The 13,608-nt window shown below is 45.3% G+C and overlaps 1 protein-coding gene across 1 annotated transcript in view; it reads right to left on the reverse strand.

Annotated features, from left to right (window-relative positions):
* Positions 1-2,770: 2,770 nt before the first annotated feature.
* Positions 2,771-13,608, reverse strand: part of LOC149450478 (cell surface glycoprotein CD200 receptor 1-B-like) — a 32,900-nt gene continuing 22,062 nt past the window's right edge. Inside the window, exons 3-5 of the mRNA XM_089691879.1 lie at positions 8,313-8,558; positions 5,578-5,585; positions 2,771-2,881 (exon numbers count right to left, since the gene is read on the reverse strand). Coding sequence (XP_089548005.1) covers positions 2,771-2,881; positions 5,578-5,585; positions 8,313-8,558 — 365 coding nt within the window. The remainder of the gene's footprint in view (positions 2,882-5,577; positions 5,586-8,312; positions 8,559-13,608) is intronic.

The raw sequence follows: 13,608 nt of genomic DNA on the forward strand, positions 1-13,608 counted from the left end.
ATTGAATTGTCCTGGACTTGACCGGACTGTCTCTTTGCTGGACTGGCCTGTCTCTTTGCTGAACTGAACTGTCTCTTTGCGGGACTGAACTGTCTCTTTACTGAATTGGGCTGTTTCTTTGCTGGACTGGGCTGTCTTTTTGCTGGATATTTGGGAATGTCTCTTTGCTGGATATTTGGGAATGTCTCTTTGCTGGATATTTGGGAATGTCTCTTTGCTGAATATATGGGAATGTTTTTGCTGAATATGTGGGGATATCGCTTTGCTGAATATATGGAAATGTCTCATTAAATATTTTAGCATGTCTCTTTGCTGAATTTTTGATTTGGGGATATATCTTTGCTGAATATATGGTGAGGTGTTTTTGAATATTAGGGGCTGTGTCCTTGCTGGATATTTGGGGCTGTCTCTTTGCTGGATATCTTGGGGGGGCTGTCTCTTTGCTTGATATAAGGGGGCTGTCTCTTTGCTGGATATGGGGGCTGTCTCTTTGCTGGATATGGGGGGGCTGTCTATTGATGCCAGCAGGATCTATTCTTGCTGTAGTGGGTCTATTATCGATTTTACTGCAGTAACAAAGTCACAAGGCTCATGCACATGTGCTCTTAGAGCTGTACAGTAGGGATGAGCTCACGTGTTCAAATATGTCCAAACTTGCCTAATCTATCTTGCTGGGAAGCTGTCAAAGCTAACAGCCAATCATAGGTGGCAGAGGCATTCCCCACAGCCACATGTTTACAAGGGCTGTCTATATGTGCGACTTCAGGACAAGGATAGCCCTTTCCACCTATGATTGTCAATCTGCAGTGACAGATTCCTGGCAGGATAGCTCAGGTGGGTTCAGACTCGTGTCTAGGGCATGTTTTGGTCCCCGTAAGTCGCAGGCCTTGTGTACATCTATCTGCCAGTAAATATCAACGGCAAGCTGAAATACACAGTGGCTGTATGCATATATTGATACACATAATCACGTATGTACAGCTCCTGTGTATTTCAACCTGGCATTGGTTTCTCCAGGATGTTGGCAGCTAGCTGCACCTGTGACTTGTGGGCACCCCAGTATGCCCTTTTTTGTTTTTGCTGTATAGTTCAGAGGGCTGGTGTGCATGAGCCCTCAACTCCCTTTTCAGCATGGTGCAGTAGTGCAAAACACAATACAATTCCAGCATACTTTGGGGATAATCTGAGGTCCAAATGTGAAATGTTGCAATGTATTTGCTCTCCTCTTTAGGATCTTTGTAATCAGAGGCCCACAGCCTACAGTCTGCATGCTTGCCTAACTTCTACATACCTGCAGCCCTTACGTGTGCACCCTTCCTTTTGCGAACCCTGCAACAGGTATATAAAAAGCTCTAGGTTTATTAAAAGTGCACCAGGGTGCTTGACTCCAAACATTGGCTTGACAATATGCAAAGCTTAATGGCAGCGCTCCAAAGCCAGATAAGCAGAAAGGATCACCCCACCAGCACTGGAATGAAGAGAGTAGTGTCCTTAGTCCGTTCCAGTATCTGGGAGGAGATATGGGGGAGTGGACGCCGCTCAAGGCCATCCTTGGGAGTCCGGCGTGTTGTATGTGTGGAGTGGCCTCAGCTCCACAATAGCCGTGCCCTCTGATGAATTTTACGCCACCCACCAGGGTTTGGTCACAGGCATCTGTGACCAAGCCCTAATGGGTGGGGTAAATGCATCAAAGGGCACAGCTAGTACAGTGCTGAGGCCACTCCACACATAAAACACACTGGACTCCCGGGGCTGGTTTTGAGTGGCGTCCGCTCCCCCATATCTCCTCCCATTGGCCTGACAATGTTGAGCAAAAGCTTACTTTGAGAGAAGGAAATTAGAAATATGTCCACTAGATTCCAGTTGAATTAAAGGAAAATAACCCATGCTTTCAGAGAGTATTTGCATGAGAAAAATTTGCCTGATGATCTACGCCCTCTTATAAATGCCATCGAAAGTGTCCCAATTTCATCACGAGTGTGAGAGGATTCTCACAAATGAATTTAATTGTTACTCCCAACAGAGCTTCCCTTATAAAAAAAACCATTCCAGGATTACTGTTTGTCAGAGTTGATGGTCCTCCTCTACGGTGTTTTAACCCCTTTAAATATGTTGACTCATATCTACTTTGTGGTCATCACTTTGCTACTGGCATGAGAAGCAAGGAGAGAAGCAGAGAAGATACATATGACAAGAATGCTGAAATCGTCTGGAAGTGCCTCTGAGCTTGCTTTGGTAAGTGCTGGATATTTCTACTTTTTTGCACATTTTACTGCATTGTTTTTTATTAACAAATGACTTGTATAGCCCCTTGCAAATTATACTTGGTTAGGGGCATGACCAGGGTGTGGGGGAGAGTTCCTGCACATTTTTTTTCTGAGAAAAAACCCTGCGTTAGCCGAATAGGTTTTGAAAGAATTTACTGGGCTCTGATCTCAATAAGGTTGAATACCACTGCTGTAGAATAAAATGGTGGCAGTTGCATTTTTTTATGTTAATGGTATTACAGTAGCCAGGAAAAAACAACTCTGTACCCAGAAATGAAGTAATACTGGCACCCCCTGCCAATGTTAAATGGTTTGATCCAACCCCTGATACTTTTGTTGGACCGCTTGGCCTGTTACAGAAAGTGGAAAAATAACAGATCTTCTGGCAGGATCAACAGATAAAACTATATTACAAATAAGGACTTAAAAAATATGTAAGAGTTAATGACAGACTGCATCATATACTGTATGTCAAAGTTCCTCTTTGGGGTTTTTTTCTCTTCCTACATAGGTATTACCTTGGACTTGTATCTGCAGCACAAAAATAGTCCTATGACAAGACAACTGAAGATGGTGAGAGCAACAATCCTCCAGAAACAATGATATGAAATATACTGATGATGACCTAAAGGCAAAGGAAATGGCATGGTTACTGTCATCATTTATAATCATGTTTATAATCTTGTCTGGATTAGTTGTTTCAGTGATTTGATAATTTAAAGGAGCACATATAGTCCACATTGCAGTGTACAGAGAGCCCTGCAGGATGTCCCTTTCCATTGCGGAGTGAGTTCCCTATTGTGAAGGTTGACACCCAGTCCCAAGAGTGAATGGCATTCTATGGTAAGGTGACCAGAGTTTTAAAATGAAATCCAAGGACATCCTACTGACCACACTCACTTATAATAACACCTTCAAAAAATCATATCTCCATTTGTAGCCACACCCACATAATAAGGCACCCCATATATAACACACCCTAAAGCTTACATCTTTCAGGAAGCAGACATTCAAAGTATAATATAAAGACAATATGAACATATTTCAATAAGGGGCACCATAATATGCATGTAGTGCATAGCGCACCGCCTACCATCTAATTTGCCAGAGGCATGGCAAATTAGATAGGTGTTGCTTCTTGGTGTATAGGTTGTAGTGTGGTAGTAAAATTCTCCCAGCACTCTGCAAACATATCCCAGAACAGCTAATGGCAAGGCCTTTAATGAGGTACCTGACCAACAATGCCCACTGAAGGGTCCCAAGGTGATTCTGCTCAGGGGCAATAGAGTAAACCAGGGAAGGCCCCAAGAGAAAATGAGGGACGGGACTAATAAAGCATCAGGCAGAGAGGGGTCTCTAAGCTGTGCCTTATGATATCTAAAGGCAGGAAGGGGTAAGTGACAAGCCAAGCTGAAGATCTCCAGTGAGGGGCTTACAGTGCCTTGAAAAAGTATTCATATCTCTTGACATTTTTTGCACATTTTTGTCATGTTACAACCAAAAACGTAAATGTATTTATTGGGATTTTATGTGATAGACCAACACAAAGTGGCACATAATTGTGAAGTGGAAGGAAAAATGATAAATGGTTTTCAACATTTTTTACAAATAAATATCTGAAAAGGGTGGCATGCATTTGTATCCAGCCCCCTTTTATTCTGATACCTCTAACTAAAATCTAATTGCCTTCAGAAGTCACCTAATTAAATAGAGTCCACCTGTGTGTAATTTAATCTCAGTATAAATACAGCTGTTCTGTGAAGCCCTCAGAGGTTTTCTAGCAAACTTTAGTGAACAAACAGCATCATGAAGGCCAAAGAACACACCAGACAGGTCAGGTATAAAGTTGTGGAGAAGTGTACAGCAGGGCTATGTTATAAAAAAATAACCCTAGTTTTGAACATCTCACAGAGCACTGTTCAATCCATCAGCCGAAAATGGAAAGAGTATGGCATAACTGCCAACCTACCAAGACATGGCCATCCACCTAAACTGACAGGCCGGGCAAGGAGAGCATTAATCAGAGAAGCAGCCAAGAGGCCCATAGGAACTCTGGAGGAGCTGCAGAGATCCACAGCTCAGGTGGGAGAATCTGTCCACAGGACAACTATTAGTCGTGCACTCCACAAATCTGGGCTTTATGGAAGAGTGGCAAGAAGAAAGCCATTGTTGAAAGAAAGCCATAAGAAGTCTGGTTTGCAGTTTGAAAGAAGCCATGTGGGGGACACAGCAAACATGTGGAAGAAGGTGATCTGGTCAGATGAGAACAAAATGTAACTTTTTGGCCTAAAAGCAAAACGCTATGTGTGGCAGAAAATTAACACTGCACATCACCTTGAACACGCCATCGTGAAACATGGTGGTGGCAGCATCATGTTGTGGGGATGCTTTTCTTCAGCAGGGACAGGGAAGCTGGTCAGAGTTGATAGGAAGATGGATGGACCGAAATTCAGGGCAATCTTAGAAGAAAACATGTTAGAGTCTGCAAAAGGCTTGAGACTGGGACGGAGGTTCAACGATCCAAAACATACAGCCTGAGCTACAATGGAATGGTTTAGAACAAATCATATTCATGTGTTAGAATGACCCAGTCAAAGTCCAGACCTAAATCCAATGGAGAATCTGTAGCAAGACTTGAAAATTGCTGTCCACAGACGTTCTCCATCCAATCTGACAGAGCTTGAGGTATTCTGCAAAGAAGAATGGGCAAAAATGTCCCTCTCTAGATGTGCAAAGCTGGTAGAGACATCCCCAAAAAGACTTGCAGCTGGAATTGCAGTGAAAGGGGGTCCTACAAAGTATTGACTCCGGGGGGCTGAATACAAATGCCGCCACATTTTTCACATATTTATTTGTAAAAAATTTTGAAAACCATTTATCACTTTCCTTCCACTTCACAATTATGTGCCACTTTGTGTTGGTCTATCACATCAAGTCCCTATAAAATACATTTACGTTTTTGGTTGTAACATGACAAAATATGGAAAATTTCAAGAAATATGAATACTTTTTCAAGGCACTGTATGGGTCACTCCTCTGGGGGATAGCACTGGAAGGTTTAGGGGCAACAGGGTGAGCTCAGGATGGGTGTGGTCCCGTAGTCCTCAGAATAATAAACTGATAACAGTGTAGCACAGGCAGAGAGAACAGTTTTTTCACTTATTGAACAGATATAAAAAAACGCTTTCAATGGTCTATTTAACAAACCAAAATGTAAACCATTTTGTAAACCAGAGAAGTTCAGTGTTGAGGTTTAGATACATTTTAATGCTGATACATATCAGAGATTGGTGCCAGCACAGCAAAGGACAGAGTCCACTCCACCAAATAAGAGTAAAATTTCCTATTACTCATCACTAGGAATTACTACAAGGCAAAAGACATTTTAGCACAGCTGACTTATAACTGAATGTCCTACCTATGGGGTAATTAACCAATTCAATACCGGGCAATTTTACACCTTCCTGCCCAGGCCATTTTTCACGTTTCAGCGCTCTCACATTTTGAATGACAATTGCGCGGTCATACAACATTGTACCCAAACTAAAATTTTATAATTTTCTTCACACAACTAGAGCTTTCTTTTGGTGGTATTTAATCACCGCTGGGGTTTTTATTTTTTGCTAAATTAAAAAAAAAAAGACCAAAAATTTTGAAAAAAACCCACGTTTTTCTTTCTTTCTGTTTTAAAAGTTTACAAATAAATAATTGTTCTTCATAAATTTAGGCCGAGATGTATTCTGCTACATGTCTTTGGTGAAAATAACCCAAATTAGGATGTATTATTTAGTTTGTAGGAAAGTTATAGAGTTCACAAACTATGGTATAGATCTGAAAATTGATCAATCCTGAAGTGCTGACGGCCAATCTAATTTATTGAGGTCTAAGAATGTCAGAACAGTACAGATATCCCCCAAATGACCCCTTTTTGCAGAATTTACAGTCCGACGTACTTCACATGTTGTATACATCATATAACTGGCTTGGCGGTGAACAGGGACACTGACTGGTGACAGTATGAAAAAAAATTATATATATATATATATACCGTACTTGCCGGCGTATAAGACGACTTTTTGACCCTTGAAAATCTTCTCAAAAGTCGGGGGTTGTCTTATACGCCGGTACACATGTTAGGGGGGCTGCGGCATTAAGTACAGGGGTTTGCAGGGGCTGACGTCTCTTACCTGGATCCAGTCCCACGACGATCCGGTCCAGGAAGCGCGGCGTCTCCTTCAGTTCGGCCACTGGATGTTCGTGCGGCTGCGCGGCTCCGCCTCCTCACCGGTGATTGGCCGCCAGAGCTGTAGCTCAGGAAAGGCACACAGGCGGCCAATCACCGGCGAAAGGGCGGAGCCGAGCGGCCCCGCGAAAATTGAGTGCCGGAGCAGCAGGTAAGTGCTCTGTGTAGAGGTGCTGCTGCAACCACATATGCTGGCTGCAGCAGCACTATACGAGAACAGGGTCAGCAAGTCTCAGTGGGAGGAATAGTGCCCCATCATTGGTGTCACTGATACCAATAATGGGGCACTATTCCTCCCACTGATACCAACGATGGGGCACTATTCCTCCCACTGACACCAACGATGGGGCACTATTCCCCCCCCCCACTGACACCAACGATGGGGCACTATTCCCCCCCCCCCACTGACACCAACGATGGGGCACTATTCCTCCCCCCACTGACACCAATGATGGGGCACTATTCCACCCCTCACTGACACCAATGATGGGACACCATTCCTCCCACTGACACCAATGATGGGGCACTATTCCTGCCACTGATACCAATGATGGGGCACTATTCCTGCCACTGATACCAATGATGGGGCACCTATTCCCCCCACTGATACCAATGATGGGGCACTATTCCTCCCACTGATGCCAATGATGGGGCACCATTCCTGCCACTGATACCAATGATGGGGCACCTATTCCCCCCACTGATACCAATGATGGGGCACTATTCCTCCCACTGATACCAATGATGGGGCACTATTCCTCCCACTGACATCAATGATGGGGCACTATTCCTCCCTCTGGTGTGCATTGGAAGAGGGGTAGTCTTATACGGCGAGTATAGCCCAAACACTACATTTTAGCAGGAAAAGTAGGGGGTCGTCTTATACGCCCAGTCGTCTTATACGCCGGCAAATACGGTATATATATATATATTTTAAATTATTTTTAATTTTTTAATACATTTTTTTTAAGATTTTTTTTTCATATTTTACTATGACCAAAGTAGTACAATGTTGCTATAAGCAAGCATTTACCTGAATGAAATCGATTCATTCGGGTTTTTTTTTTTTTTTTTTTTTTTTGTGCTTAGCTGTGATTTGGCCACAGCTAATCACATGACATGTGCATGTGACCTGCTGTGACCATTCACAGCTAGGCACTAGTATACAATGGATGGCATGAATGAAGCCATCCATTGTATACAACTGTCATGTGACCTTCTGTGATTGTTCACAGCAGGTCACATGGTACCTGCAACGGGGGCCGGTACTCAGATCTGTCATCGGCCGTGTCCGAGGTACACGGCCGGTGACAAATCACGCCGCTCTGCAACCGCGTGAACTGCGCATGCACGGGAGGACGCCAAATGGCGTGCACTCGGAAAGCTAGAGCAATTTTGCGGCCGCCAAACGGCTATAGGCCGGGCTGCTAATGGTTAAAGTAGAACTATGGCCGCCCAGTGAAATCAATATGTACTTAATTAAAATGATAAGGACATCTACATTTACAGTTTTCTCCTAGTCCCCCTGCAATGTCACACAGATACCTACTGATCTTGCCTATGAAATACACCTAATGCAGCTTCCTGTGATGGGGTGGCAACGCTTTTGCACTTCTGAATTCAGAGCAGAGTTGCCTCTCTCACGTAGAGCTGTGTCTGCTTGTGCTACAAAGCGAAAGAACTTTGAGGTCCATACAGTAGGATCCTCCAAAACTTTGGCCTTTGAATATAGAATAAGAAGACTGGATGTCTATGTTTGTTAGGGGAATCTGACATACTTTACATACACTCGCTGGTTTTACCTGGTAGTAATATTAGCTGACTCCAGTCATTCACAAATGTGGGATGAGACACAAAGCATTCAGCAAAATCACTATTATAGTTGTATATGCTGATCACTGTCCAGGTATCAGTCAAATCTTTAATTTGTGTTGTGTTGATATCATCGGAATGTGGGATCCAGGAGATCTCTGCAGCCGGGAATCCGCCAACAGCTCTGCACTCCAGAGATCCATCGCTGTTTATATCCAGAGGCACAGAGGGCTGAGCTGGAATAATAAATAAGAACTCCTTACTAAACCAAATATTAATAGTTGCTATTTCTGGTTTATCACATGTAAATCTTCAGTGAAATATGCAAATTAGGAGCAGAAAGTGATTTTTATCATATTATATAACAAGAAAATTTCCAGGTATGGATATTGTTACACAGCTACGCTGGTCCAGCTTGGACCAATGTAAGTATACATGTTCCATATCTGTTGGATCCCTCTAGAACAGCCTTTCTCGAACTTTTGAACACAGAGGAACCCTTGAAATAATTTTCCAATCTCAGGGATCTCAGTTTTTTTTTTGGTTTGCTTTGTTTTTTAACCACTTGCCCTCCTGAGGATTTACCCCCCTTAAGGACCAGGCCTCTTTTTGCTACTCAGCGCTGCACTAATTCAACTGATAATTGCGCGGTCATGCAATGCTGCTTCCAAACAAAATTTACGTCCTTTTTTTCACACAAATAGAGCTTTCTTTCGGTGGTATTTGATCACCTGTGCGCTTTTTATTTTTCATGCTATAAACAAATAAAGACCAAAAATTTTGAAGAAAAACGATATTTTCTACTTTCAGCTATAAAAAATATATAGTAAACTCAAAGTTAGTTATACATTTAGGCCAAAATGTATTCTGCTCCATGTTTTTGGTAAAAAAATCCCAATAAGTGTATATTGATTGCTTTGTGTGAAAGTTATAGCGTTTACAAACTATGGTATAAATACTGCAATTTACGCCATTTTTCTGCTATACAGCACTGCGCTAGTATAACGGACAATTGCGAGGTCATGCAATACGGTACATAAATGAAATTTACCTCCTTTTTTTTCCCACAAATTGAGCTTTCTTTCGGTGGTATTTGATCACCTGTGCGTTTTTTATTTTTTGCACTAAAAAAAAAGGCTGACAATTTTGAGGAAAAAAAACAATATTTTGGACTTTTTGCTATAAAACATGTTCAGTAAAAAAAAATTTAAAAATCTAATTTAGTCATTAATTTCTGCCAAAATGCATTCTGCGACATGTCTTTGCTACAAAAAACCCAATACGTGTAAATTAATTGGTTTACGTGAAAGTTATAGCGTTTAAAAATGGCAGGAAAGATACTGGGATTTTAAAAAATTTTTATACTAATAATGGCGGCGATCAGTGACTTATGGCGGGACTGCGGCGGACATTCTGACACTGGGGGGGAACTGACTTGGGGTCACTGACATCCCCAGTAACACCAATACAGTGATCAGTGCAAAAAAAACCCCACTGACACTGTACTAATGGCACTGGGGAGGAAGGGGTTAACTTTATTATTCAGTGAAAGGGTTAACTGTGTGAGGGGAGTGTTTTACTAGGGGGCGGGGTGTGTACTGCAGGGAACACTGTTGATCGGGACAGATAAACTCTTCTGCCCCGATCAGCGTGTCAGGAGCTGTCAGGGAACTGACAGAAAGCACAGCACTGCAGCTGTGCTCTCTGTCACTGATTGCCGCTAATCGCCGGGACATAGCCGGTAACGACCGGCTGTGACCCAGCAACTGACATCCGGGGCCATGATTGGTGGGACAGGTAGGGTGGCGGAGCGCCTCGCGCGCGCCCCCTACCTGTTTTAAAAACACACAATTTAAAACGTGGTTTTGCCAAGCCGTGCCGCCCTGCCACCGTATTTCTACAGTGGCTGGGCGGCATGTGGTTAAATCATTTTTAATGTAACAACCAACCAATAGACACAATTCTGAAAACTAAACATTTTGCATGCTTTCTTGTTCTTAATGTTCACTCACAGTGGTTTATGCATGATTTTAATATATAAGGTTAAATAAGCTGATTCATTACTGTAGCGCCCTCCTAGTTAGCTAGGGGTCCTGATTGTTAGAGAGGGGGGCTGAGTAGTCAGGAGGTCAAATTGTGGTCAGGGCAGAAAGGCTCTACAGGCTAGCCCCTCTGGAATTTCCCCCTTCTCTAGAGCTTTGGAGGAAGGCCTAGAGGCAGTGGGTGGATCCAAAGAGTGGCTGGCTTGTACTCTTGAGGGATCCTGGCCAATCCCCAACAGGAGACTTAGCAAGGGGATAGGACAACCCTTAAAAGTAAGTGAGTCTGCTCAGCTGCAGGAGAGTTCAGGTGGAGGACAGAGAGGAAGATGTGAGGCTGAAGGCAGGAGGATGGAAGGGGGCCCAGATGAAGAGAGGAGCTCACCCATAGGCAGCAGAGCTGGGAAGGAAGAAAGCTCAGAGTTTCACTGGCCCCCGGAGTGGGGGCCACCTGTACAGCAGGGAAGGAGTGGCCCAGCTAAAAGGCCTGGTAGCAGCCACTAACCCATCAGCAGCACAGGAAAGGATGTGAGTGAGTACCACGCATGCCCTTGGCAGATAGGAAAAGAAGCACTCTGGTGGGAAACCAGATTTGCCACCTACCTGGAACCAGATACCAGATAGCCTGTTCAGAGATACCTCCAGATTGCTGGGTGAAGAAAGAGGAGTTCATCTAGGGTCTGGGGTGGTACATTAGGAGATGCTGGCTAGCTCTCCATTGGAGACTGTTGCAGTGAAGGCTTGTAAATAGTTCCAGAAAGTTGTTCTCACTTCATCTGTTCCCTTGGGCATCCTGTACACCCCTAACCCTATCCCCATTCAAATCCCTTAGATAAAAATAACAAAACCAATACTCAAGGACTGATCTTTGACTCTGGATGCAAGTCCAGTGGAAATGCATGTCGCCTGGCTGTGCAGAACTGTCAGGAATGGACTTGCCAGTAATGGTGGGACTCACCTTCCTTGTGGGCTGCAGTACCAGGGCTGGCCAGCGGGTGCTCTCAGCAATCAGAGACTCAACCCTGTAGTCAGCCAAACACCTGAAGCTGATTATGCAGGTGTATTTAAGGGATGGCCAGACCTGCAGTCTGGGCCTTGGTATGTGTTTTTCTATGGGCCCCTGTATCTTGTTACCTGCATCCCTGTTCCTGTTCCTGTCTGACTGATTCATTGCTGACCCTGCCTGATCCGGACCTCTGCTGACTTCTCCTGTTTGATCCCTGGCTTGTGACCCCGACCATTCTCCGCCTGACCCCCTGTACCTACCTGCCCGTTAGTTGCTGTACCCGGCTCGTGACCTGACTACTCTCTGCCTGCTCCTCCTGTTCCTACCTGCCTGATTGTTATTGACCCGGCCTGCCTGACGACGCTTGCATTGTATGTATTGTTATCTGTGGGTGGTTTGGTTCGTTTGCACTGTGTTATGTTTTAGTATTGCACTGTGTTTATGTATTGTTAGTGTTAATAAATTATATTGTTTATAACATATCTGAAGTCTGCGTTTCCCTGCGTCAGTCACATACCTCTGGTCATACCCGGGAGCCCTGACATTACACCAAGGCCAATCCTGACCAGAAGTGGCTGCACAGGGAAGCCATCTTGGCTTATTGTTGCTGGGAAGGATGGATCTGGATGAGGTTGTGTATTTATCTCTGCTAGTGTTTGATGACAGAGAATATGCTTATCAGACTCTGAAGGAGTATCCCAGGGATCAACTACTAGAATGTATACGGATCGCTCATTGCCTAGTAGATCAGGGCACAGAATTCTCTGAGGTGCAGCCATTGATTCAGGTTTGTGCTGAGTTGGTTTCATCTGGTACCCCCGAATGCAGGGATGAATTTTTGCCGCCATTTAGTGCCGACCAGGTAGAGTCCCTGGTGTGGTTATTAGAGGATGATGTGGATTACTTTCTGGAGCGTTATTCTGCATGTTCACCACAGGTACTAAGAGATTGTATAAACGCAGTGCAGTCTTTGACCAGACAGGCTTTGTGTAAGCTGAGCTTTGTTCAACCCATACTGCAGACATGGTCAGACTTGTTGCACCCAGCCTCAGTCAGCTTACAACATCATTCCTCCACTCAAGGCCTTCTTCCTGCATCCCCGACAGCACCCCCAGTGACTGCCCAGTATACTCTAACTACCACATACCAGTCCTCTGCTCCCACTCGCTGCACCTATCCTTTCTTTAACCCTGTAAAGAAGTCCTCTGTAGCAACTGCTCCCTCCTCTGTTCCATCTTCCAGCTCTTCTCTGTCCTCAGCTGCTCCATTCGTTTGCAGACCTGCGTTTACTTGCAGTGCTCCAGTAGTTAAAACCAGAAAAAAGCGAAAATTCTTTCCAACCAGTACCATCCTGCCAGTATCCAAACCGGTGAGCCTGCCGTCTGAGAACCTGCCTTCCGTGGTTCATCCTGGTGCCTCGGCACCCGCACTTCAACCTGATGTCTCTACCCTGCCTGATGTCTGTACCCAGCCTGATGAACTGATCCAGCCTGATGATCCTATCACGCCTGATGACCCAGTGCCCGCTGTCATACGTGGTGACCCGATGCCCGCTGTAGAGCCAGACGATCCAATGCCTGATGACCCAGTGCCCGCTGTCATGCCTGGTGACCCGATGCCCGCTGTGGAGCCAGACGATTTGGTACCTGATGACCCGGTGCCCGCTGTCATACCTGGTGACCCGATGCCCGCTGTCGAGCCAGACGATCCAGTACCTGATGACCCGGTGCCCGCTGTCATGCCTGGTGACCCGATGCCCGCTGTCGAGCCAGACGATCCAATGCCTGATGACCCAGTGCCCGCTGTCATGCCTGGTGACCCGATGCCCGCTGTCGAGCCAGACGATCCAGCGCCTGATGACCCAGTGCCCGCTGTCATACCTGGTGACCCCATGCCCGCTGTCGAGCCAGACAATCCAATGCCTGATGACCCAGTGCCCGCTGTCATGCCTGGTGACCCGATGCCCGCTGTCGAGCCAGACGATCCAGCGCCAGATGACCTGGTGCCCGCTCTCGATCCAGAACCTGATGACCCAGTGCCTGCTGTCATGCCTGGTGACCCGATGCCCGCTGTCGAGCCAGACGATCCAACGCCAGATGACCCGGTGCCCGCTGTCGATCCAGACGATCCGGTACCTGATGACCCGATGCCCGCTGTCGAGCCAGACGATCCAATGCCTGATGACCCAGTGCCCGCTGTCATGCCTGGTGACCCGATGCCCGCTGTCGAGCCAGATGATCC

This window comes from Staurois parvus, unplaced genomic scaffold, assembly GCF_062004578.1.
Source record: "Staurois parvus isolate SC_StPar_1 unplaced genomic scaffold, SC_StPar_1.0 ptg000574l, whole genome shotgun sequence".
Taxonomy (NCBI): Eukaryota; Metazoa; Chordata; class Amphibia; order Anura; family Ranidae; genus Staurois; species Staurois parvus.